Source organism: Pseudopipra pipra, chromosome 3 (genome assembly GCF_036250125.1).
Source record: "Pseudopipra pipra isolate bDixPip1 chromosome 3, bDixPip1.hap1, whole genome shotgun sequence".
NCBI classification, from domain to species: Eukaryota; Metazoa; Chordata; class Aves; order Passeriformes; family Pipridae; genus Pseudopipra; species Pseudopipra pipra.
Genome location: NC_087551.1, coordinates 61,229,744 through 61,254,251, shown reverse-complemented (window position 1 = coordinate 61,254,251; position 24,508 = coordinate 61,229,744). Strand labels below are relative to the sequence as shown.

Genomic DNA, 24,508 nt, shown 5'->3' with positions numbered 1-24,508 from the left:
AATCTAAAAAAATTGATAGTCATTCTTGATAGGTATACACTCTTTGTAAGCTGTTATGGAAAAAAGAGAGTTTTGTTTTAAATGGTGCTTTTCTACATTAAGTATGAAACGTGTAAGTTAGCAAAGTTCCAATGGTATCCATGCTGTGTGTTTCAGTGCTAGTTAGATTTCAAGATCTGGCATACATGTTAGGAATTTCCAAATCAACATGACAGTCATCATGGGAAATCCAGCATCCTATTAAAAATGAGATAAAGTAGCAATTTCCAAAGTTATCTGTAAATCCACAATATTTGATGACCCTCTGCCTCATCTCCCCACCATACCTTTACCACATTACTAAACATACTAAATACTTCATGACAAGATTTAGGTCGTATTCCACACTTATTTCTACAATCATATTATGGCCCCATAAATTATGTGTATTGATTATGATCCATCTGTTTGGGACAAAACACTCATTTAAAGTGTGACTAAAAGTACCTAATAGCTTACTTCTGTTAAGTAGTCACCTTTCTGTGAAAAGCTACTATCCATACTGCTGTAAGCTAAAGTAACATTAAGCAATTTACTGCAAAGGATTCAAAATTATTCAAGTTTCCTTTGAAATACCTTTCTATATATCTGAAAGACTAGGAGGAATCATCTTTCCACAGTCTATTCCTTCTGTTGTAAATACATGTCAGCAAACTCTTTCTGTGCCAGTTACTATATTAATATAACCTAAGAAGTAGAAAACAAACTGATTCAGAAACTGTTAACAAATGGGAAAGTCTGTTCTTGCTGTTGTTACCATCAGTATTTGATGTGATTCATAGAGGACTGTGCAAGAACATTCTTAATTGTAATGGGGTTTGTGCCTGTTTGATAAGCAACCAGAGAGCTCCACTGCAAAAAATGCAAACTCTGTGCATCACAGTGAAGGAAACTGAAGCACTTTATCACATGATCATTCATTTCAATTCAAATATAATCTAATAAACCTTATGAAATTCAGAAATTTCATTTGGAACCTTACCTGCAACATTTGTTATGTCAAGAAACAACTACTTAACACTAATTTCATCACAGTAATTAAAAAAATGCAATTTCTTTTTTTTAGTCAAGCTCCATGTGTATAGTGAATTTTGTTCAAAAAGGACATTCAGGAGAGAAAAAAATCTGGTTCTGTAATCATGTCTTTAACTTATGCAGGCATATTAGTCTGCTCATTTGTATCAAAATGGAGTATAATCAGATCACTAATTCATGCCTCTGTTAAAAGATACCATATAAAATGGACTTTTCCTATGTTTGGTGTAACTACTGACTTTTTATGCTTATATTATTGTTTTTAAATCTCTAGGACTGGGAAAAATGGCACAATATCAGTGCGAGCTCTGGATGGTCCTAAAGCCAGCATTGTGCCAGCCACATTCAGTGCTGTCTCTCCACCTGGATATACCATTCTGGATGTAGATGTCAATGCAGTGCTGTTTGTTGGTGGTTTAACTGAAAAAATTAAGGTAATGTCTTGTCTGGTAATAGTGTATTAACTGGCTGCTTATATGGACAAGTTTTGTTGTTGCTTAAAATAGAAATAGTAAATTTTAATATGCTGACATCATTGTAGTCGGTGCTTTAATAGCAAGTAGTACACCTGCACTCTAGAAAGATTTTTGGGATTTGCATACACCTAGGTGCACAGACCTGAGATTTCACTGCCCATGCTGCTAACTTCTAATCAGAGGTCCTACGACTGGCTGTATTAATGCAGAGTTTAGCTCAAGCAACTAATTCCTGCTGGTTAGCTTGATGCTTTACCTTGGACATACTGCTGCTCTGACAGGCTTTCAGTATCATTGTGACAGGAACTCATTTCTGTTTCCATACATTGCTGGTCTCCTAACAATATAACAGCATATTTTCCTTTGCATTCAGGGTTTTTTCTTCGTCATATATCCATCATATCACTTTCTCCTTTGTGGTCTACTTCTGGTATTTCTGCTTTGTTTTCTTAATTTTTATTCCAATTTCCTCCCTTGTACTACCCTTCTTTTTAACTGCTACCTGCATCAGACCCTTGATCTATTTTCTCTTGGTTTTGCCTGTTCATTCTTCTGGTGACTTCTTCTACATTGTTAAATTTAAAGGGAGTGAATAGAAGTGAATAGAAGATTTATACCAAATAGAATGTATGGAAATCTTTAAAAAAAAATGTTCTCCAATAAAAGCTAACTAGCACTTATTTTCCAGTGGCATTCATTACAAAACATTTTAAATTGACTATTTTTTTCCTGGTCAATATTTTACCATTAAAAAAAAAGCTAAAATTCTCTAAGAGTGAACTCAAAGAATTTTTTTTACTCTAAAATTTGTATATGTCCTCAAGAGTTAAAATAACACCATATACAAAAAATTGAAATGCAAACCCCTGATGTCAGAACAACTGTTTTCAACCTCAGTAAGTTCTCCAAGTATTTTTTATCCTAGTCAGGAAAACCCTCCTGAATTCTTTTTTCTTCCCGGTAACTAAGGACAAGGGGAGAGGTAGGAAAGTAGTCTGTTGTAAGTTTGATATGACTAGTATGATATGACTAGTATATTTGCAATTTAGGGTTTTAAACACTATCAGATTTATTTTGTTCAAATGCAGTGTGTGAATTAAAAGATAAATTATAACGTCATGGTTTTGGGAATTTCTGTCATCATGTGGTACAGTTGTCAGGCTTAAAAAATTAAGACCTTAACTGAGACTTTTCTAAAACTATAAAGTTTTGTGGACATTTAATCAAGATCACCGATATATCTTAAATCTTTGAATCTGCTTTTTCATATTATTGGGATTTGGAGTGCTTTAGATTTGTCCTCTGGTTTTGTCCACATCCCTTTTTACGTGCATCTTTGCAGTGTATTCAATAAGAAGGTTCATTTTCAGTTTTTACAAACATCTTTCATCTGACTTGAGTAGATGACTATGACACTTAGATATCATGGATTTCTCAAAACTGACGTTAAGTTCATACTTGTTAATTAAAACCTTTCCAATTACCCCGGGAAATATCAATAGCACAATAATTTTTTTAAGTCATACTTTTCGTTGAATATTTTCAAATTGCACTTCATGTTCTCTTGCAAGATCTTAATATTTGTAATTGCTGTATGTAAAACAGCAGGTGCTTGTCTACCTCAAATAGCTAAGTGTATAGATTTTTAATCAGCTCATACTGACGAAGTGAAATTTAAATGAAACAAGGTATTTTTAGAAAGAGAATTTTGATCTGAGTACTCTGTGTACTGTCAAATATCACTACCTTCATTATGGTACCATGTTATGATCTCATAAGCACATGTGTGCATGACCCTAGCTTAATGAGTTCTGATGTGACATGGGGTTTAATTGCTTTGCCACCTGCACTTTTTTCTGTATCCAAAGTTCAGCATGAACTTTACAGATGTAACAGTTGAGTTCACACTTAGTCTTTTAGCTTGGACAGTCTGCTCCATTTCCAGGGTTTTGAGCATTAAGTAGAATTTCTATTGTGGCTGCTGTTAAGTTTGTAAATTGGTGCCAGTGCCTGAAAAATTCTGGCCCCGTAGTTCTCTTTTGGAATCAGGAGAACCGTGTCTATTGGACTGTGTGGATCTGATGGCCTGGCACATCAGACTCACAAGAATACCAGGCTTTGGTTGACACTGACACTTCAATGCACGTTAATGCCATCAGGATGTGTGGGACCAAAGACTACTTCCATTTCTGGGGTGACCGGAGGGTCTCAAGAGTTGACTGTGTTGGAAGCTGAGGTGAGCTTGACAAGGAAGGACTGGCAGAAACACCCCATTGTGACTGGTCCAGATGCCCAATGTATCCTGGGCATTGACTACCTCAGGAATGGGTATTTCAAAGACCCAAAGGGACATAGGTGGGGTTTTGGAATAGCTGTTGTGGAGACAGAGGCAGCTAAGCAATGAATTTGTTACTGGGCCACTCAGAGAACCCTTCTGCTGTGGGATTGTTGAAGGCTGAGGAACAGCAAGTGCCAATTGCCACTTCAACTGTGCATCGTCGGCAGTACGGAACAAACCGAGACTCTGTGATCCCTTTCCGTAAGATGATTTGTGAGCTGGAGAGCCAAGGGGTGGTAGCAAGACCCACTCACCCTTCAACAGCCCCAACTGACCTGTGCGTAAGTCTGATGGAGAATGGAGACTGACTGTGGACTATCATGGCCTGAATGAAGCCACCCCACTGCTGAGTGCCACCGTTTCAGACATGTTGGAGCCCCAGTGCGAGCTGGAGTCCAAGACAGCGAAGTGGTATGCCACTATTGACATTGCCAATGCGTTCTTCTCCATCCCCTTAGCAGCAGAGTGCAGGCCGCAGTTTGCTTTCACGTGGAGAGGTGTGCAGTACACTTGGAACTGACTGCCCCAGGGGTGGAAACACAGTCCCACCATCTGCCACGGACTGACCCACACTACACTAGAGAAGGGTGAGGCTCCAGAACACCTGCAATATATTGATGACATCATCCTATGGGGAGACACAGCAGAGGAGTTTTTTGAGAGAGAAAATCCTCTAGATTCTCCTGGGAGCTGGTTTTGCCATCAAAAAGAGTAAGGTCAAGGGACCTGCCTGAGAGATCCAGTTCCCGGGGGTCAAGTGGCAAGATGGACGTCATCAGATCCCAACAGAAGTCATCGATAAGGTCACAGCAATGGCCCCACCGACCAGCAAGAAGGAAACACAAGCTTTTCTGGGTGCCATAGGTTTCTGGAGAATGCACAACCCTGAGTACAGCCAAATCATAAGCTCTCTCTATCTGATAACCCGCAAGAAGAATGATTTCCACTGGGGCCTCGAACAGCAGCAAGCATTTGAACAGATTAAGCAGGAGATCGCCAACGCTGTAGCCCTTGGGCCAGTCAGGACAGGACCAGATGTGAAGAATGTACTCTATTTTGCAGCCGGGGATAATGGTTATTACTTTGTTTATTGTATTGTGAGCAAACTTCCTCATAGTCCTTTCTATGAAGTCTTAAATGAAAACCCAGATAGACCTTGAACAGGTGAGAGCAGGCAGCTCTTTGAATAGCCAGGAAAACTGATGGTGGAAACCAGAGCAGTTCCTTGTTCTCCAGGAATTGTTCTGCCTAGGCCTTCCCTAGAGTCTCAAATCTATATCATCTTTTTTTTTTTTTTTTTCACATTTTCACTGATCAGTTGTTCTATAGGAGGGTTTCTAAGATTAGATACTACTCTTGATATTCAAAATATTAAGAAGCATCTTATGGTATTTGTGATTTTCATACCAGTTATGTTTTCAGACACAGCAGATCACTTTGAATTGCATTCGAAGGGGGTTTTTGTTTTCTGTTGCAGAAGTCAGATGCTGTAAGAGTCACCACCTTCACTGGCTGCATGGGTGAAACCTTTCTAGACAGCAAACCCATAGGACTCTGGAATTTCAGGGATATTGAAGGCGACTGCAAAGGGTGTGCTGTCAGGTAGGTAAAGCATTGTTTTTCATCTTCTTTAGAAACCTGTCATTACATCTGGTGGTAAGCATCAGGAATTTCCACAGCAGCCATCAAGGTCCAGTCTGTATGCAACAGAAGTTAGGTTGCAATTACACCAAATGTGGTCAATGTGTTATCAGAAGTAAGACTGATGGTGTAAGACTGGTGTAGCAGTGCTGCGATGGAAAGATTTCTCACGACCAATAACCAGGATTAGTCAAAGCATGAGAGAGCATGAGAGCCATAGTGGGATTGAGTCTGGCTCATAGACAGCTGTGTTGTGGGTGCCTGCACCTCTTACACAGCATGAAGCAGAGTCAGGTGCCTCAAGATGACTTTCACAGTGTAGAAAGCAGAGACCCCCACAACAGAAAGGTGTTTCCATTCTCAGAATAGGATGGGAAATCCTGTTCCTGTCTGTGACCTTGTAGTTGCAAGTAGGGTAAATGGCCCATCCAGACAGGACCAAGTTTCACATATATAGGCTCAGAACTCTGTTTGGGAATTTTAAAACAAGCTAATTCCTTTCCAGATGCAGCCTTGTCCTCAGAGAGCTGCAATCTTCATTCCCCTTTCTGACCAAACTTATCTCAAACACTTTGCTGTGTCATTTCTCAGCTTCAAAAGCTGAGGACCCTTATACAGAGGCACCACCTGATACTACAGCACAATCCAGGCCTGGGAATGATCATGTGAAAAGGACAGACTCCACATCTCTCACATATTCACAGTGATCCTCTGCATGCAATCAGTTCTATTCTCTTAAATGTTCCTGTTTGTAGTGAATTTGGCAGTCTTAATGTTAGGTAAAATAGTTGTAGCCCCAGTCAGGGAAGAGTAGGCAATTTTTCAAACTAGCAGCCTAATTTTACGTCCTGCTAAGGCTTAGCCCTTTGAAAGTGTTGGAAATTCCAGTCATGAACTGAAACAATTTTGGAAGTACCAGAGAATTTCCTTGACTATAACTGTAGTAATAGTGGTGTAGGTCTGCTTGCTTGGAGTGGGAGTGGTCGAGAGAGATTAAAAAAAGAATAGTAGATTGAAGATTTGTAGAAAACTGAATTACAAGCTTCCTTTTACCTTAACACATTGTTCCAGTACCAGAAAGAGTCCTATTCTCCTGCAAAGTGTAGTTGCAAAACTGTTAAGTGCAGCTGTGGAAGGTGAGAGGACTACATTCAAGACCCTTACATGTGTTCCAAGATAAATGGGAAACATGCTCCTGGCCAATATTTCACATGTAGGTCCTGTGTTCAAATTCAGTTATGTTTGTGATTAAATCAAAAGCTTGCTGTCTTGCAGCTGTCTGATCTGTGTGACAGAAATGGACAAAAATCTATCATAAAATCATACCAACCAAATTCAAGGCCTGATCTTTCCTGTTTTGTAATTTCAGGAATGTCAAAAATTATGAAGGAATTGATTGTGAGGTTTGTAAATTGTGGGTAAATAGAGAATCACAGTTTCCAGGGTTTTAATTCTTGGACCCTCCAGAAGTTGTAAAATCAGTAAGAATAATGAAACCAAGATTTATTAGAAGATGAAAGAGTTGCTACCAGGATTAGTCTTAATGCTATTTTACATTGAGGAATGCAAAATGAGTCATTACAGACGGTGAGATAGATGTATGTGATATATTCCTCTTCCATCTTCCTCACAGATGCATTTTTGTGTTGGACAGCTGATGAGCTGACCTTACAGCTTTACTTGTCAGAACAGAGGTTTGATATGAAATCAAACCAAGTTCAGGAAGGCTCCCAAGAGGTGTCCCCACACTCCCCTAGCCCCCCACTTTTTCTTTTAACCTCACAAGGCAAAGGAAAATGGTTGGTTTTGCCCATTTTCAGCCCACAGGTGGCAGATGGTGAAGGGACGGTCCAGTTCGATGGTGACAGCTATGCCATGGTGAGCCGCCCAATCCGCTGGAACCCCAATATTTCCACAGTCATGTTCAAATTCAGGACCTTCTCATCAAATGCCCTGCTGATGTATCTTGCTACTGATGACTTGGTAAGAACAATCAGCTAACCTGTATACTCCTTACAGGTTTCATGCTGTCTTTGCAGTGGCTGAATTAATCAGATTATGAAAACAATTAGTAATTTAATGTATCACTGTCTTGGTATGATGTCGCCTGGTTTGATGCTTCCCTGCTGTCCAAGTGATGACAATGTTATAGTGTGGAGGTTGACTACCTAATGTTTACTGGCCGTGGAGCATTATGTTACACTGAGGGGAATTCCAGCTTTTCTGAAATTATTAATTAATTTTCATTTATTGCAAATGTGAATCTGTGCAAACATTTTCAGTTGTGGTTCTATATTCATAGTTTAAAATATTGCAGTATGAGGGCAGGGAGAATATAGAATTCCTACTGATATGAAGAAAAAGTTTGTGTTTAATGTGAGTGGCATTAAACAGGATCGAATAGTGCAACAAACAGTATGCAATGGTGATCATATTTTTACAAGGTCTACAAATGGGGGCTTTTAGAGCTGAAATAGAGAATAGAAGCATTAGTTATAAAGTTGCTCAAGATTTTTATTCATACACAGTATCAACTGTGTGTGGACAATAGGAAGAAATTATTTATAAACACATCTGTCCAGTTCTGAATAACCCATCTTCAAATCTCTGATCCAGATTGACTTGCATGACTGACTGGGAACAGAATCCTTTCCTCAGCCCTTTCACATGGGCCAGAAATTAGGTGCAGCAGTTCTCACCAATGTCTTGAAGAATTACTGAGAAGTCACTATTTTATAAAAAACATGTTTGTCTAGATCAGTCTTTTCCAAGCACTCCATGCTAAATTCCACGAGTTTGTGGTGCACTGTTGGGAACTAGGTGAACTACCATCAGACCTTCATGATGCAGTCATCATCACATTCTATAAGAAGAAAGGAGTTTAATTAGACTGTTCAAACTACCGTGGTATTACTCTGCTCTCTACTGCTGGCAAAATCCTGGCAAGAATACTCTTGAACAGACTAATACCCACTATAGCAGAAGGAATTCTACCTGAAAGCCAGTGTGGTTTCAGAGCCAACAGGAGTACCACAGACATGGTGTTTGTTCTCAGACAACTGCAAGAGAAGTGTAGGGAACAGAATAAAGGTCTCTATGTAACCTTTGTTGATCTCACCAAGGCTTTCGATACTGTGAGCGGAAAAGGTCTATGGCAGATTTTGGAACATTTAGGATGCCCCCCCAAGTTCCTTAAAATGATCATCTCACTTCATGAGGATCAGCGCAGCCAAGTCAAATATGGTGATGCACTTTCTGAGCCCTTTCTAATTACCAATGGTGTGAAACAAGGCTATGTTCTTGCACCGGCTCTATTCACAATCTTTTTCACTATGATGCTCCAAAGGGCCACGGCAGACCTTGATGATCAGGACGGTATCTACATTCGATACCATACTGATGGAAGCCTTTTCAACCTAAGGCGACTGAAGGCCCACACCAAGACGTTGAATCTTCTTGTCCGGGAGCTGCTTTATGCTGATGATGCCGCCCTTGTGACCCACACAGAAGCAGCTCTGCAGCGTTTAACATCCTGCTTTGCAGACACTGCTGAGCTTTTTGGGCTGGAAGTCAGCTTAAAGAAGATAGAAGTTCTCTATCAACCTGCACCTCAGGAAGTCTTCCATCATCCCCATATCACCATTGGCCAATCAGAGCTCAAATCAGTCCAGCAGTTTAATTACCTAGGGAGCCTCATCTCCTCGGATGGTAAGATTGACGGGGAGATAGACAACAGGTTAGCAAAGGCATATAGTGCCTTCGAAAGCTTCATAAAAGAGTTTGGCGAAATAAACACTTGAAGAAAGTAAACACTAAGATCAGTGTTTACAAAGCCATAGTGCTGTCTACTCTTTTATATGGTTCCGAATCATGGGTCATCTACCGCCACCACCTGCGTCTCCTAGAACACTTCCATCAACACTGCCTCTGCACAATCGTAAACATCCACTGGTTGATTATGTGACTAATACATCTGTTCTAGAACAAGCAGCAGTCACAAGTATTGAGGCCATGTTGCTGAGAACACAGCTGCATTGGGCAGGGCATGTCTCCAGGATGAAGGACCACTGCCTCCCTAAGATCTTGCTTTATGGTGAACTTGCCACCGGCTGCCGCAAGAGAGGAGCCCCGAAGAAAAAATACAAGGACTCCCTGAAACAACATCTCAGCCTTGGCCATATTGATCAACATAACTGGTCTACTCTGGCCTCAAATCGGGAGGCCTGGAGACACATCATCTATAACGCTGCTGATGCTTTTGAGAACGCATGCAGGATCACCCTTGAGGAGAAAAGACAACACAGAAAGAACCTTGCCTCACAGAATATACCACCTAAGGAGTCTTTCTGCTGTGCCTTTTGCAATCTGACATGTCTATCTCGCATTGGCCTTATTAGCCACCAGCGTGCTTGTAACAAATGTGGATAGAGCCTTTCCCAAATCTTCATTTGCGAAGCCTAGCCATGAGATCGAGGAGGAGGGTGCTCCTCCTGACTGACTAAAAGAAAAGCTGGCATTTTATTATGATAATGAAGTATTTGTGTAGTTTTTCTAATTAACTTTTGTAATTGAATATTGAAAGTATAATTAATGTAATTATTTTAAATGATCTTGTATCATTATTATTAATTTATTTAGTTTTCTACAAAAAATTATTTACTTGAATGTCTGAATAACACTGGGAGCTGGAAGGCAACTGGACCCTGACACAGTTTGTCTCTGAAGATACTGTCCCACTGTATAAAAACTTTGCGGATGCTCTTTCTAGTGATGCATGGATAGGTTCTAAGTATCTAGAATACTGAGTTTGTTAAATTTTACTCCGAGAAAAGTTGGAACTGGCCATAAACAAAATCATAATTAAAATTTCTCTGATACATTCACATTCTGGGTCACAGTTCCAGGCATTACTTAATGCCTACCATGCTGTCCGGTTCCCTGGCTATTTGTTTTGCTCTTTGTATCCTGCCAGCTCCTTTTCTGTGGGTACTGGAACGTATATCATTGGTCCAGTCAGCCATCACCAGTTCCTGCTTAGATACTAGTGTCAGTGGTTGGTGAAAATAAGAGAGTTTGTAGCTTTCTGTTGCTTCATTAGTACAGATTACTCCCTGGGAATCCTGGTACCATCTTTGCTATTCTTGTTTTCTGCCTTGCGAGTATAAGTCTAACTGAAGTATGTAGAAAATACTCTAACTATAGTAAAGATGTATCTTCAAAGCAGAGTATTAGTTACAGGTAGTTATAATGTCTATTTTTGTCTTCAATCCAACAAAATAGAAGTACAGACATCCCATCAAAAATCCAGATAAGTTGTTAGCAAAATTTCAGCTAAGTTAGCAATTCAGAAGAGAATAAAAGGGGAGAAAGAACTTGTTGGCATCAAACTTTTGTATATTAGAATCCTGGGCAGTAAATGTCTACTTTTTTTATTTTTAAAGCTTGAAAAAAGTTGTCTGATGTCAACTAAAAAGTGTTTATTTAATGTCATATGCCTCTAACCAAAATGAACAAAAGTCATTATTGTGTATCTAATCCTTTTCATTAACAGAAAGATTTCATGAGCGTAGAACTGAGTGGTGGACGTATAAAAGTCAGCTATGATCTGGGTTCAGGTACAGCTTCTGTTATCAGCAACCAAAATCATAATGATGGCAAGTGGAAATCTTTCACTCTGTCAAGAATTCAAAAGCAAGGTAAGTTTCTGTGATGTCAACACCATGACTTTCCCAGTTACCTGTACAGCACAGCTAACCATCTAATCACAGGGAAGATGTTGTGGGAATTATAAAGTTCTAACGATTTAGCAACTTTTTTTGTTTAGATTACAGATCAAATGGGTCTTTCTGGACAGGTAGCCTATTTTTCAGGCATAATTCTCTTATATAATTACATAAATTGTATTCTAAAATTGTTTTGGGTGGGAAAAAAAACAAACCTTTTCATCAATTCCCTGATGTTGTTCCAAATCATGAAACACACCAGTGTGATTTTTGTTAGGACAGCAATAGCTTTCGTGCTATACAGTCCTCTCATGCTCAGCATATACTAAAGCACTTAAAAAAAGCAATGACTTTATTACTGATAGTACAGTACCTCAGTAGATGAACACAACAACTATTTTATATTCCCTAATGATATGTAGTGTACCGCTATCTCAGTCTGCAGGGAAACAACTGGGAACATCTCCAGAAATTCTACTGATTCTTTAATCAGTTTGCTGGTGCAAAATGTGAAGTGGTGGCATTTGATAAGATCACAAAGAATGCTGGCTTCCATTGCTGGCAAATGCTTTTTTTTGTTTATAATCTAATTATAGGGCTGATATAATCTTACCTGAGACAAATTAATTTTAATTATGACAACTGTGGCATATTCTGTGCCTTTGTATTCTGAAGTTTTTCTGCATTCTGCATCTGCAGAGTCAACATGAGCCACTGAACACACTCCTCCTCCTCTGCCCCCTGCAGTTCCAGCTCTCTACCTGGCCTTTATCCCTCTCCCTTGTCATTTGGCTGAAGTAGATTTGGGAGCTGAGACAGTGGCCAAAATAATTTGGAGCTCTCACTCGCAGATTTGCTGCACCTTTAGAGGAGGAATGCTTTATTGCTAGCCAGTTATATTAGTTCATATTTAACTCAGGAGATATTAAGATAAAATACAATGTTACATAATTGTAATTTATTAATAGTGTTCAAATATCATGTGTTTATAAAGAGGATACAGGTCTAGAAATGAAAGGAAAATTAATCTGGTTTTGGTAAGGTACAGCAGGAAAGTCTCTCCCACATTCAATTCTCAAGGAAGGAAGGAGGGAATCCTTCCTTTTCATCCCTGTGGTAGAACATCCCTATCTTTCTTGGGGACTGCTCAGCATTTTTCACTGAGTCTCATCTCTTTTACTGAACTTTATATTATTTATTAATCCATACATAAAAATATACATGGAACAAGCACTAAATAAGATGGTTGTGTGTAGCGCATCACTGACTCCAGACTGAATTAGACATGACAGCAACTAACTGCTTTGGGTGTGAAAATGGTTTAGAGTGACTGATCACCAACCTCTAAGGCACATAATGACAATGCTTAACCAAATTTTACACTAAAAAATCCTGTTCAAGTGGCAATTTTTGGACTGAGATCACAAATTAGACATAAAATGATCTCTTCTGTCTCGACTCTCCTGAAGTGTTAGCTCCAAAGCCCAGTGACACAAAGAAGACACCAAACTGAAACAGGTTTAGAGAATATATAAAAATAAAGCATACAGAACTGCTATAGTTATTCAGGTTGTTATGGAAACAGAGAAAAGTGCAGGTCTCTTCCCCTGCCCATAATTACACAATGTGGAAATCCAATATCTTAATTGCAAAATACAGCCCTCCTTGCCTCTCCCCTCACTTACTAACCCTCCAAATATTTATCTGTTGGTTTCTTACATTAAGACATCATTGTTCATGTCTAATATTTTAAAACTAATCTGAAATTTCTTTTAGCCAACGTATCAATTGTAGACATAGACACCAATGAAGAAGAGACCATAGCAACAGCTTCTACAGGCAGCCACTTTGGACTCAACTTAAAAGCGCATGAGAAAATATATTTTGGGGGGTTGCCAACCCTGAGAAATCTAAGGTAACATGGCTCAAACCAGTTTCTTCACCTTTGATAAGGGAATGTAAATACACTGTAATCTTATTCTCTGTATTTATTTCTCAAGTTCACTTGCAATGAGTGGTGAATTCCCTATATATATTATGTATTTCAGTGCATTTCACACAGCTCACCTTACACAAATACAATGGAAATAACAGTAGCAGTGCAGTACGTCTTTGTGATACTGTGCAAGAATCATGATGTAGCTGACTTTTTAAGTATTTTTTATTTGATGAATAGAATTTGTCGCTGCAGACTTATAGAAATGGCTCTGTACCTCACCAAAATTAAGGACAAGTGTTTACCTTGTGCATGAGCAGAAAAATTGAACTACTCCTCATGGAATTACTGTTAAATGAGTATCTCTGCTTTTGCATAATCAGTGTCAGTATACTTTAAATATGTATTAAAATATTTTATTTAGATATTGTTTAACATTATTTGTAGACTTAGGTTCCTGGACTCCTTAGGTAAAATTCTTCCTATATTCAGAACGTAAAGTATATGATAAAATATTCTTGATATATTTAATGTAAATAGAATAAAGTATGAAAACCTTTTCCCTTCAGAAGTCTGATCCTGAATTTCTTACACAAATAAAATTCCCAGTATTTATTTTTTAAATATTGCATGGTGTTACTCATAAACTTTAACCTCAACTTCAATAAACTAAAGAAATGGGATAACAGATACTTGAATTTAGTAACTTTATTACATGTCTTTAAATAGACCAAAACCTTACTTAAAGCTTAAATGAATATTCAGCAGTTTTGCAATGACAAGAACAAGAGAATTCTGTGCTACCATGAACAGATGAGCAACACAGAAACAAGCCCATTAATCTATGTCAGCTTTAACTACATGGCATAATGACAGCCTTGAACTGGTCTTGTGCAAAAGGAACTGTTGTGATTAGTCCACAGACTGTTCTGTGGACTAAAAGAATGGACGTATTTGTTAATTTATTAGGATAATAACTGACCTCTGATGTCAAATCACCCAGCAATAAAAAGATCTAAGATCTATTTTAGTCATGAAATATAACACTATATTATGTAATTGTGAAATCACATCAGTGCATAACAAAATGTCTAGAGCCATTATCTTCCACTTCCTTTGTGGTTGCTTAAAAAATCAGTGTACCACAGCTACTTGGACCTGTGGTAACCATTTTGCCTGCAGCTATGATTCATCAGTGACTGAGGCAAGATGAATGTTATGGTAAATTAGAATCAAAAGTAGTGAAAGGAGGATTAGGGCAAAGCTGAACTACTGCAAACAATAGACACTGAGGTATCCATGACTTTGTAATTACCAGGTCATGTCAGTTCTGCCAAATTCTTTTACGTGGTTTGCTTTTACTCACAGCCAAGTATAGTAACAAATTATAAAAGCCCTCTGATGTATTACATTTTAAGATAGCATTTTTGCAGAGTAAACCTGTTAATTGTTATATGTTGCTTGTAAATTATGAATATCTGCTTCACTGTGAAATGTTTGAACTTTGCTAATAAGCATCACAAAGTAACAACACAAGAATTATCATTTACTACAATTAATTCATTTTTGTTGTTTTCTTCTTTTGTTTTTCTTTCTCACCCCAGTATGAAAGCAAGGTAAAAATAATCAGATTACTTGCATGACTTGCATGTGTCTAGTAAGTGCAGCTTGAAAGCACGGGCGGCAGCACAGCAGCAGTGTGTAGGCGGTATTTATACCAGCTGTTACGCTAAGGCTCTTAGTTCAGTGAGCTGCTCCTGCCACAACTAGCAAAGCTGCTCCCAAGTGCTTAGCACTGTCATGTTACACGCTCTGCGCACACCTACACAAGCAACTTTTATTTTCTTCATGCAGCTGCTTACTTCAGCTGCGTTTGTTGCCTCGGAAGAAAAGCTACAGCCAGCTGTATTGCTTTTGCTTCAACTTCCAGGCTGTAAGAGCAGTGTAAACCAATGTGAGGCAAGGAGCACTGTGCTTGGAGACTTAAGTAATTACTGAGGAGGGTATGAAAGCAAGGGGCAGATTTTTGTGAAATTTGCCACTTCTCAGTTTAAGAACAGGAGGATGAGTGGAAAAGAGGGGAGATCACCTATTTCTGATTGCGTTTTCAGTTTGCAGCTGTTTGTATCCATTACTTTTACTTTGATATGCTCAGATAAGAACTGAAATTCACTGTGTTTTGCAGCTTAATTCCTGGCTTGAACTGGAAAAGTGCAATTTTACCCCCATACCCCTGCCCTGACTGTGAGAAAGATTATTTCCTTCCAAGCTCTAGAAATTGTTTCTTGTTTTCCCTTTAAACTAATCCTAGCTTGGCCAAGGGAAAAAAAAAAAAAAGACCCAGATCTGAGTGAACTTGGACCTAGTTTGGCATGTTTTGGAAAAGAACAAGAAAAAAGGGAAGACTTAAAACATTGAGCAAGTGTTCAGCGTTTGCAAAGAGATTGAACCAGATGTGACCCACTGTGGTCCCTTCCAACCTTACCCCTTCTGTGATTCTGTGATATGGGTTGGGAATTATAACAACAACTGCTTGTACAGAACAGGATAAGGGCAATCTGTCACTGGACAGGGCAGCAAGAGGGTAGTAACAAGAATGGTTTCTGGATGGCAAATACAGGAGACTATGGGCACCACTGACAATGATACAGCAAAACTGTTCTGCTGCTGAAAAGATAAGTCCATAAAGGAACTAGAGAAGAGCTAGGGGAAAAAAAATGAAAAATGAAAGGTGACCATAACTACATGACTGTAAATAAAGCAGCATATGGATCATTTTAGTAAACCAGATGCTCGCTTTAACTTATGTAGAGGATACTAATTTGCCAGAGAATACATCATGCTTGCTAGGATGGCTATAATGCAAAGAATAACTTTCAGTGCCAAAACCTGCAGCTGATTAGCATCTCTGCAAAACGGGTTTATTTTGTAATTAATATTCTTTAATCTTTTTTCTTTCCTTCCAGGGAGCTGAAATGTTTGTTGCTTCCCGATTTCCCCCCCCACCTCTCCCCTCCCCACACCATTTTTAACTCCTTATTTAATTTCCAAATTCATTTTTCTTCCTTTGAGCTGTTCATCTTTTTCAGATATTCTAGAAAACAGTCATGGGTAATACTGTGAGCGAATTAACTAGTGCTTTTTTGCTTTTTGGATTTACTCTCCATAGTATGAATGGCAACATTTTTTTCTGAAGTGACTTTCTAAGGCTTTTCTTCTGGCAAGCCTGGTTCAGATGTTGCCAGCAGTTGTGATCTCACTCTGGTGTTCCCAGGCCTGGGAAATTATACTTTTGCATTAAAGCATGATAGCTTTGGTGTTACATTCAAGGGGCTTCTAATTTCTTCTGTCAACCAGCTGATGAGTCAGACATGGAACTTGAATTCTGTTATAATGTTTTCCTTTTCTGGATAGATAGTTACATTCTGTAACAAACCCAAGTGTTTTGTTTTCTTTAACTACCTGAGAAAGTCAAGTGTATTGCTGTGTCGTAAGAAAATACACAGCAGTTTTCATAAGAAAGATTCCGGGAATATAAAATACATAGAAAAAAATGTTTGTATGCTGTTAAATTTCCTCTTTCATTAGGATCTAGCATGCAAAAAGAGGAACGAAACTTGTCTTCCAGTTCAGGTCTCTCCTTACTGTTATGATTTCCTAGCTTGCATCTTTCTCCTTTGCCTAAGGAACAACAATTTCCTTATTTTATAGCCCACTGCATTTTAACACCAAAGGTGACAGCACTCCTTTACCAAAGGAAAAAACAAACAAACAACCCAGAACCAAACCAACCAACCAACCGATCAAAAAACCTAAAGAAAAGAAAGAAAAAATGGAAAAGGGGACTGATGTCAATTTGAGATTAGATGAATCTCCCATTACAGCTTTGAGTGATGCAAAGCAGAGTGCAGTATGTGCTGATAGATGATAGAAGGCAGCATTTGAGTGTATGTGGTTAGTTAAGATAAAAATCAGGCATCTGTGCATCTGAAAGTGTATGTGTGTGTGTCTGGCTGACTGTCTTCTCCCTAATCTGTATTTTTGAAAACACATTGTACTTCTAAATGTTTTTTAGGCCTGAAGTGAACTTAGAGAAATACACGGGCTGCCTCAAAGACATTGAAATTTCAAGGACACCATATAATATACTGAGTAGTCCTGATTTTGTTGGTCTAACCAAAGGATGCACACTGGAGGTTAGTCTGAGTTCCATGTATTTTGACCTTAATGGGTATAATTGTTTTCTAGTTTCTGATTTTATGGCATAATAGATTAATTGTATAAGGCATATTCCTTAAATAAGAATCTGACAAATAGGAATCTAACCTGAAAATCCAAACAGTTATGTTTAAGAGAAAGAAATAATAAGTCCTTCTGATCAAGAAGTAGACCAGTTTTCCAGATCCTAACTTCTTGGACAGTATCCCAGGCCAGTTGTGATATCCCTGTCCCTAAAGGGTAGGATTTTCTGAATTGTATAGCAGTGATCTAGTTTTGTTTCAGCTGACTAAAATGGGCATTATTGAAATTAATGAAGGTAGTTACTGACAACATTGCAAAAGCTAAAAAATTGTGATGCACATAAAACCCAAGGATTTAAATTATTTTTTAAAATTTTTATTATAAAGTCGTTCACTACATAAAACCTGAGGTACGAGCATTTAGTATTATGAGCTACCACTGAGCTGGAAGGCACATTTCTTACCTATCATGAAGAATGTGCAAAATTGATGTTATTTTAGCTTTAAATACAACTCAGGACCATTTATTTTCGATTATAGCTACTTACAATTAGCAGCCTTTCAATAAATATAGAATTCAAGGAATGTGATCTGAAATTTGGGAGAGAGTGTAGTAATTTTCCATGGAAAAGTCTTCATATATAAAAAATACTTCCAGTAACACTTGTCTCCCAATAAATAGTTAGTATTTCTTCTCTGGAAATCTATACTAGTTTTAGCAAGCAGATGTAATAATTAGGGTTCCATATCAGATATCACTACAGTAAATCCAAATAAGTTGTTGTTAACCTGATGCTCTTCAAATATTTTTTTTTCTACAAAACGTTAAAAATTTCCTTCAAACAGTAATTGGAACTTAGCCAGGCCAAAATAAAGATGAGGGCTCTATTTTTCTTTGTTTATCTTTTGTAGCTCTGGCCCTCATCAGAGCAAAAAAGCACAGAACAGTAGGACTCTCACACAGGATATTAGACAAGATGGATATGTTATGAGATCCACATTTTAAGATTTCAAGTTTGTGATAAAGCTAAACTGTAAACAAGCAGGTTGCTCAAATGCTTTTGAATCTTACAGATTTGGTTTCAGCAAAAATTTGCTACAGAGGTTCATGCTTGTTTTCATTTATTGTAGATTTTTATGGAATAGGAAAGAAGGATAGTTGTGTTCATTTTCTTCTGTTGCTATGAATCTTAGAAAGTACTTTACTTTTCACATAATTTTGTAACACTTGAGGTTTCAGAGTATGAAATCTAATTGGATTAATTATTTTGTTGGGGAAAGAAATACAATATTCCAAATGTACAAAACAAAATATGTAGGAAAATTAAGAGGAAGTGAAGTAAAAGTAAAAGATAAAGACTGATATGCACTCAGCTTTTTAAATGTCCTCATATTTCAGAGAAAGGTGAGCACCACCAGCAATGACTTTATGTGGCATAATCTCTTCTCTAGACCTGAAAACAGTTCTGCTGTACTTAAAAAATTGTATACTACTTTAGAAGAAGTCACTTTTCTATAGACTGATCTTCCACAGCTAGAATAATACATAAATTGGCAGCAATGACAGAAAATCTTCAGGTGTATGCATTGATTTATTATTTGATGACATATTCTACTCCTTAAATTGTGTTAATGGATACCAACGTCCAAAGACTTGGGCCATGTGCAACAAATGCTTAATTCATGAGTCTAAGTAATAAAGAAAGGAGTGGTTCTTAGTGAAGCAACAATGACTGATAATTAAAAAGTATTTTCTGGGCACTTCTGACAAATAACAGAATCTAGCTTATTTTCATGTTGGCTGTTGTTACCTATTTTAATAATTCAAGAGAAAAGTCCAACTGTATTAACTAATGGAAAACATTCATATAAAAAACCCCCACCCTTGAACAGTTATTTTTAATTCAAGAGGATATACTGACATAAGACTGGAACTTTGCCTTCCTGTAAGACAGGATTTCAGAAATATGCTAATGATGCCAGATATAAACGGGTAAATTAGTGTTTGCACAACACTTTGAGAAGTAAATTGCTGTTTGTTATTACTTTCATCTCTTCACACTGGTTACATTTACATAGTTTATTCTTTTAGTTAAGAAGTCTTCCTGTGTGTTCATACTCTTGCTTTTAATTCTACTAATGACCTTTACTCTCCTTTTCTTCCTGCAGAACATTTATACAGTTAGCTTCTCCAAGCCGGGTTTTGTGGAACTGCAGCCTGTCTCTTTTGACATTGGCACAGAAATCAATCTCTCCTTCAGCACCAAGAATGAGTCTGGGATCATCTTGTTTGGCACAAGTGGTACAATTGTCCCCCCCAGGAGAAAGCGCAGGTACACTGCAAGGAAAGCTGCCCCTCTGAGGAGAAAACGCAGACAGACAGGACAGGTATGAGGAACCTAGCAAAAGATAAAGAAAACCCAGAATTTTACTGAGATTCCACTTGGTTTGTTTTAAGATACCGTCAGATATTCATAATTAAGTTAAAATTCAGTGCTTAGGAATAAATTATTTCTATTGCTATCCTTTATCTGATGAAGAATCTGGTAGAAGCTCAGAATTGTTTTTTTGCACTGGAGTAACTGTTTTTCTTGCAGATTCACAGTAAGGCATCCATTGCTTGTTGCTAAGCAGCAGATTTTTTTTTAATCACATTCCGTGTTGGCTTTTTTAACCAAACCTAAATAAGCCTAACCAAATCTCATTCTGAGGACTACTTATGCACTATTAAAGCTTAGAAACTGTCTCATTCCTCTTCATAGAGATATAAATGAGGATCATTCTAATTCCCCTGAGACCAAAAGAGAAAAAAAAGAAGCTGCTGAAAGTAGTGTAAGATAAGACTCTTGTTTGGGATCACTGCTGTGGGATATATGACTCAAGTGCTCCAGCCTCTCCTTCTCTCCCATAAAATACAAATCCACAGTGTAAAAATCCACAGTGTCCCAAATGACTAACTGATAGAAGTGTGGTTGCTGATAGAAGTTATTCGAATCTTGATTAAATCTTGATTATAATCCTGACATACTACGACAGCAATAAACAGAATGTTTTGATACTTTCTCTGTTCAGGACTCCTGGGAAATGATATTTCATTATTCTCCTTTCTACCTATTTTGGAAGAGAGTTCTCAGTGACCTGTAGTAACACACTGCAGGAACAGCACATTGTAATGCATCACCTGCATGACATTAACTTTAGGGCAGGAGCTCCTTTATCATTTCCCAGCTCCTCAGGTCACAGAAGTGAACATGACCACTTATTGCTATAGTAACTGGAGGTCATATTCTGAAATCTACTACAGTATGATATTGTTGCTAGAGTAACTACTGGCATGATTTGCCAGCCTCCAAACTCAGAACTCATGCTGAGATTAGTGCTATTCAGGCCTTGATGGGTTTAAGACCAGTTATTGTAACAACAAAAACCAGAAGAATTGTGGGTTAGAAGCCTCCACCCTTCCCTGAACATAGGTATGCAGTGAGTTAAATCTTTTGTTGAAGTTTTTCAGTATGACCCATTCCTCATTACAAAATGAAATTACAAAAATGAATGTAGCAGCAGCAGCAGAACTGAAACAACAGTGCCTTTTTATGGGTGAGCAAATTAAAAACCAGTGTAAGACAATAAAACATGCACACTAATGTAAAACTAAGTGAAATAATTTCTTTCCAAAAGCAACTTACCTTTTCATACCAACATATACATTGCAGGCCTACTATGCAGTGTTCCTAAACAGAGGTCGACTAGAAGTGCATATCTCCACTGGGATGCGGGATCCCCACAGAATCACCGTCAGACCAGAAGCTGGCGAGTTTCACGATGGCAGAGCACACTCCATCCGGATAGAACGAGCTAGAGGGTAAAAAATTCCTAGAAGTTCTACAGACCACACAGCACAGCTAATACAACAAAGCAAATATATTGATGTCTTTGGCAATCCATGTAAATACTTCTGCTGAGACAAAAAAAAACTAGTGTAATTCCATCATTATCCAAAAATTTTTAGAAGTAAGTTTCTGATAGTGCTATAACAGGTAGAGTAGCTTGACCTTGTTAGGGTACATGTGAGGATACATCAAGGCACAATTGTTTTACAATGCTATCCAGTGATGATGCTTGTTCAGACGAAACCTCTGCATTTTCAAAGCTTTGTTATAAAACCAGTTGTCTGAACTCTGCAGTTTCTGTAACCTGAAATGGATGTGAAAAGATATAAATTAAGATTAACCCTTCCCCCACTCATCACAAACTCAAGCTTTATTTTATTAAATATATGATTATATATTTTCGCTATTCAGTTGCTAACATTTGTAATTATAGTTAAGGAAGAACACAGTAGTTCAATATAATTTTGCAGTTGACAAAAGTGAGGTTGTTTGCCAGAAACTGATTGATCAGCCAGTGGTGCTCTGCTTCAGAGGCTTCTACTTTCCTCTGTTCAACCTTAACAGTATCTTCCATGGGAGTGCATTGTCTTTGACTTGTGCCATGTGAATTACTCATGGGAATGAATTATAGCACCTGTATCAGTACATGGTGGACAATCAGCAATTTTCCTACTCTGCCGTCTTTCCCAGAAAAAGCTTGGTTAATCCTGCAATCAGAGCAGACTGTAGCAGTGCTTGTGTCCCAGCAAGAAGATAACTTGTACAAACTGGTAAATAGGGAGTCCAAACAAAATGTGACTCTGTGCTATTCCCATGCTGCTGAGTTCTAGATGATTATATCTACCATCACAGTACAGCAGGCTTGGCCCTTACTATGTCAATGTTGCCACACCACAAACACTTCTTCCTATACAACTCCAGTCTGGTATTGTCACCCCTCCGCAAAACAATTTTGCCAAGCTTTGTCAGACAACTAGTAAGGAAGCACAGCAGTAGCTGAAAACCCTCTAGTGGTTAATATGCATTTAATATGAGCTGCTAATTACATTGTTTGAGTTGCTCAGTGTTACAGCCAGTGTAGGAGTAAATGGGGCCTACAAAGGGGTAATTTCAATGCAAGCAATACCCAGAGTAAAATATCTATTTCTTTGTTTTCAAATCTTTTTCACAGGATGTTCACTGTTCAAGTTGATGAAGACAAAGTCCAGACTCAGAGGTTGCCTTCAGACCAGCCCATCTCTGTTAAGAAACTCTTTGTGGGCGGTACTACTTCTCAGTTTCAGACTGCACCTCTCAGAAACATACCACCATTTGCGGGCTGTATATGGAATCTTGTCATTAATGCCACGTAAGTCTCACCGATACCAACAAACGTGCAGTTAAGGAGGTCTTGGCAGCGAGAAGAAAGTTCATTGTTGCAAGGAATCATACCAGCAGCAAATCCTAGGATATGATCTGTTTTCTTTTAACGCCCTTCCTTTTTTTTGTCTACAATATACTCTCCAAAGGCTATACAATAATTAACTGTTTTACAGACAAACCAACTGTCTATTTTTCTATAAAATCAGAGAAATTCAACAGTAACACTGCAGTAAGATGTACATCCGTGATGTACTATAACACTTTATTTTAAGTAAGGTTCACCTCCAAGAGTATACAAATTCTAAGAAGCACCATGGGAATCAATTTGCTTTGTGGAAAGTGCAGTAATCTGGAAGGAACATTTAGGTACAAAGAAAGGGAATGGTGAATAAAGTAAAACCTCTATAGAAAGTTCCAGTGTAAATCTTTCTTTCAAAAATCTGAAGTACCTAAATTAGGATCTTATCAGCCCACACTCCATCACTGTATATCAGAGAGGACTTCTCTGCAATGTGATTGAAAGTATCTGGGCTGGTAAAGCTTGACAAGGAGGATGCCTGTCTCTCTGCATCGACTGTAGGAAGGAAAGCCAGTGCTATGATCGCCTCTAATTTAAGTGTTCTGTTTCTGTACCTGTACCTACCTTTACAGGGTGGGATGAATCCTGGCTTTTGTGTCCTGTGCAGTGAAATTACACTACAGCAAATAACTATTCTTTATAAATTGGTAGTAAAAAGGCAGAAAAAGTAGTAACAGACATCAATTTCTTTGTGTGTTCTCAGCCCCATGGACTTTGCTCAACCCCTGTCCTTCGAAAATGCAGATATTGGCCGATGTCCCACTCTAGAACCAGAGGTTAGGCCACCTGAGGATGAAGATAAACCAACTCGTGCACCAGTCATCATCCAACCTGAACCAGACACTAATGGGGAGAAAGAAGGACCAAGGATTCCTTCTGCTTCTCCTCCTCCAACACCACCTCTATCTTCAGCCCCTGTAAGTGTAGGTCACTTCAGTCACGTAAAGTTTTAAAAGTTTGTTTTTCTGAGCAAAATTGAATGGTGAGCCATAAAGAATAATGGAACACTTTGTCACAAAAATAGTAACAATTCAACATGATACTGTAAAGGCAACATCTTGTTGCAGGTCAGTAAAACCTGTGGATAATGGAAAATTAGTTGATCTCATTTGCTTGTATTATCATGACAGCAATTTAAAGAATGATATAGCATTAGAATTCTCTTTGGCTTGCATGCTTAGCCATAAACCCTTACACCTCAGGATGTAACCCAACCAATATCTGCTTGGGGTTGAAAGGGGAATTTTCCTATGGGAAATCTGTGTCATTATGATTTTTCGTGCTGTTCTCTGATGCACATAACAGCTATGTTAGTGACAGGATGAAGAAAAAGGTAAACTAGGAGATCTGTTTGATATGGCAACTCCTCCACTGCTATTTTATAACTTTATTCAGGAGACTTACAAAATGAAATTCCACTCACTACTAAATTGAGGACAGCTGTTTTTATTAGTAATCTTAAATAGCTAGATAATAATAAGCAGCCTTATACAACAAAATTGAAGGAAGAAATTTCTTCTGTCACAAGTGTAGTAGTTTTGCAAGTTGATACAACATTTTACTGTCCAGAAAATATATGCTTAGGTATCTGAATATTAAACTGAATAATATATACACTGGAAGATATTATTGGTGGGAAAAGCCTTTGCATGTTGTTAAACCTGCATACAACTCACAGGTTTATGCAGGCTCTAGTTAAGTATGAGTGAGGTTTCCAAAAAGTGTGAAAAAAGTGCACATGCCCAAGT

At 38.1% G+C, this 24,508-nt stretch overlaps 1 protein-coding gene across 7 annotated transcripts in view; it reads left to right on the top strand.

Moving 5' to 3' along the window:
* LAMA2 (laminin subunit alpha 2) overlaps positions 1 to 24,508 on the top strand; it is a 358,263-nt gene that overhangs the window by 318,229 nt on the left and 15,526 nt on the right. For 4 of the 7 annotated variants that reach the window (XM_064649526.1, XM_064649525.1, XM_064649524.1 and 1 more), the window contains 11 exons: positions 1,349 to 1,508; positions 5,366 to 5,490; positions 7,350 to 7,512; positions 11,081 to 11,225; positions 13,029 to 13,167; positions 14,793 to 14,804; positions 17,264 to 17,384; positions 19,599 to 19,817; positions 21,143 to 21,291; positions 22,491 to 22,667; positions 23,464 to 23,701. In XM_064649526.1, coding sequence (XP_064505596.1) covers positions 1,349 to 1,508; positions 5,366 to 5,490; positions 7,350 to 7,512; positions 11,081 to 11,225; positions 13,029 to 13,167; positions 14,793 to 14,804; positions 17,264 to 17,384; positions 19,599 to 19,817; positions 21,143 to 21,291; positions 22,491 to 22,667; positions 23,464 to 23,701 — 1,648 coding nt within the window. The remainder of the gene's footprint in view (positions 1 to 1,348; positions 1,509 to 5,365; positions 5,491 to 7,349; positions 7,513 to 11,080; positions 11,226 to 13,028; positions 13,168 to 14,792; positions 14,805 to 17,263; positions 17,385 to 19,598; positions 19,818 to 21,142; positions 21,292 to 22,490; positions 22,668 to 23,463; positions 23,702 to 24,508) is intronic. The other 3 variants (XM_064649530.1, XM_064649531.1, XM_064649528.1) reach the window with 3 other exon arrangements.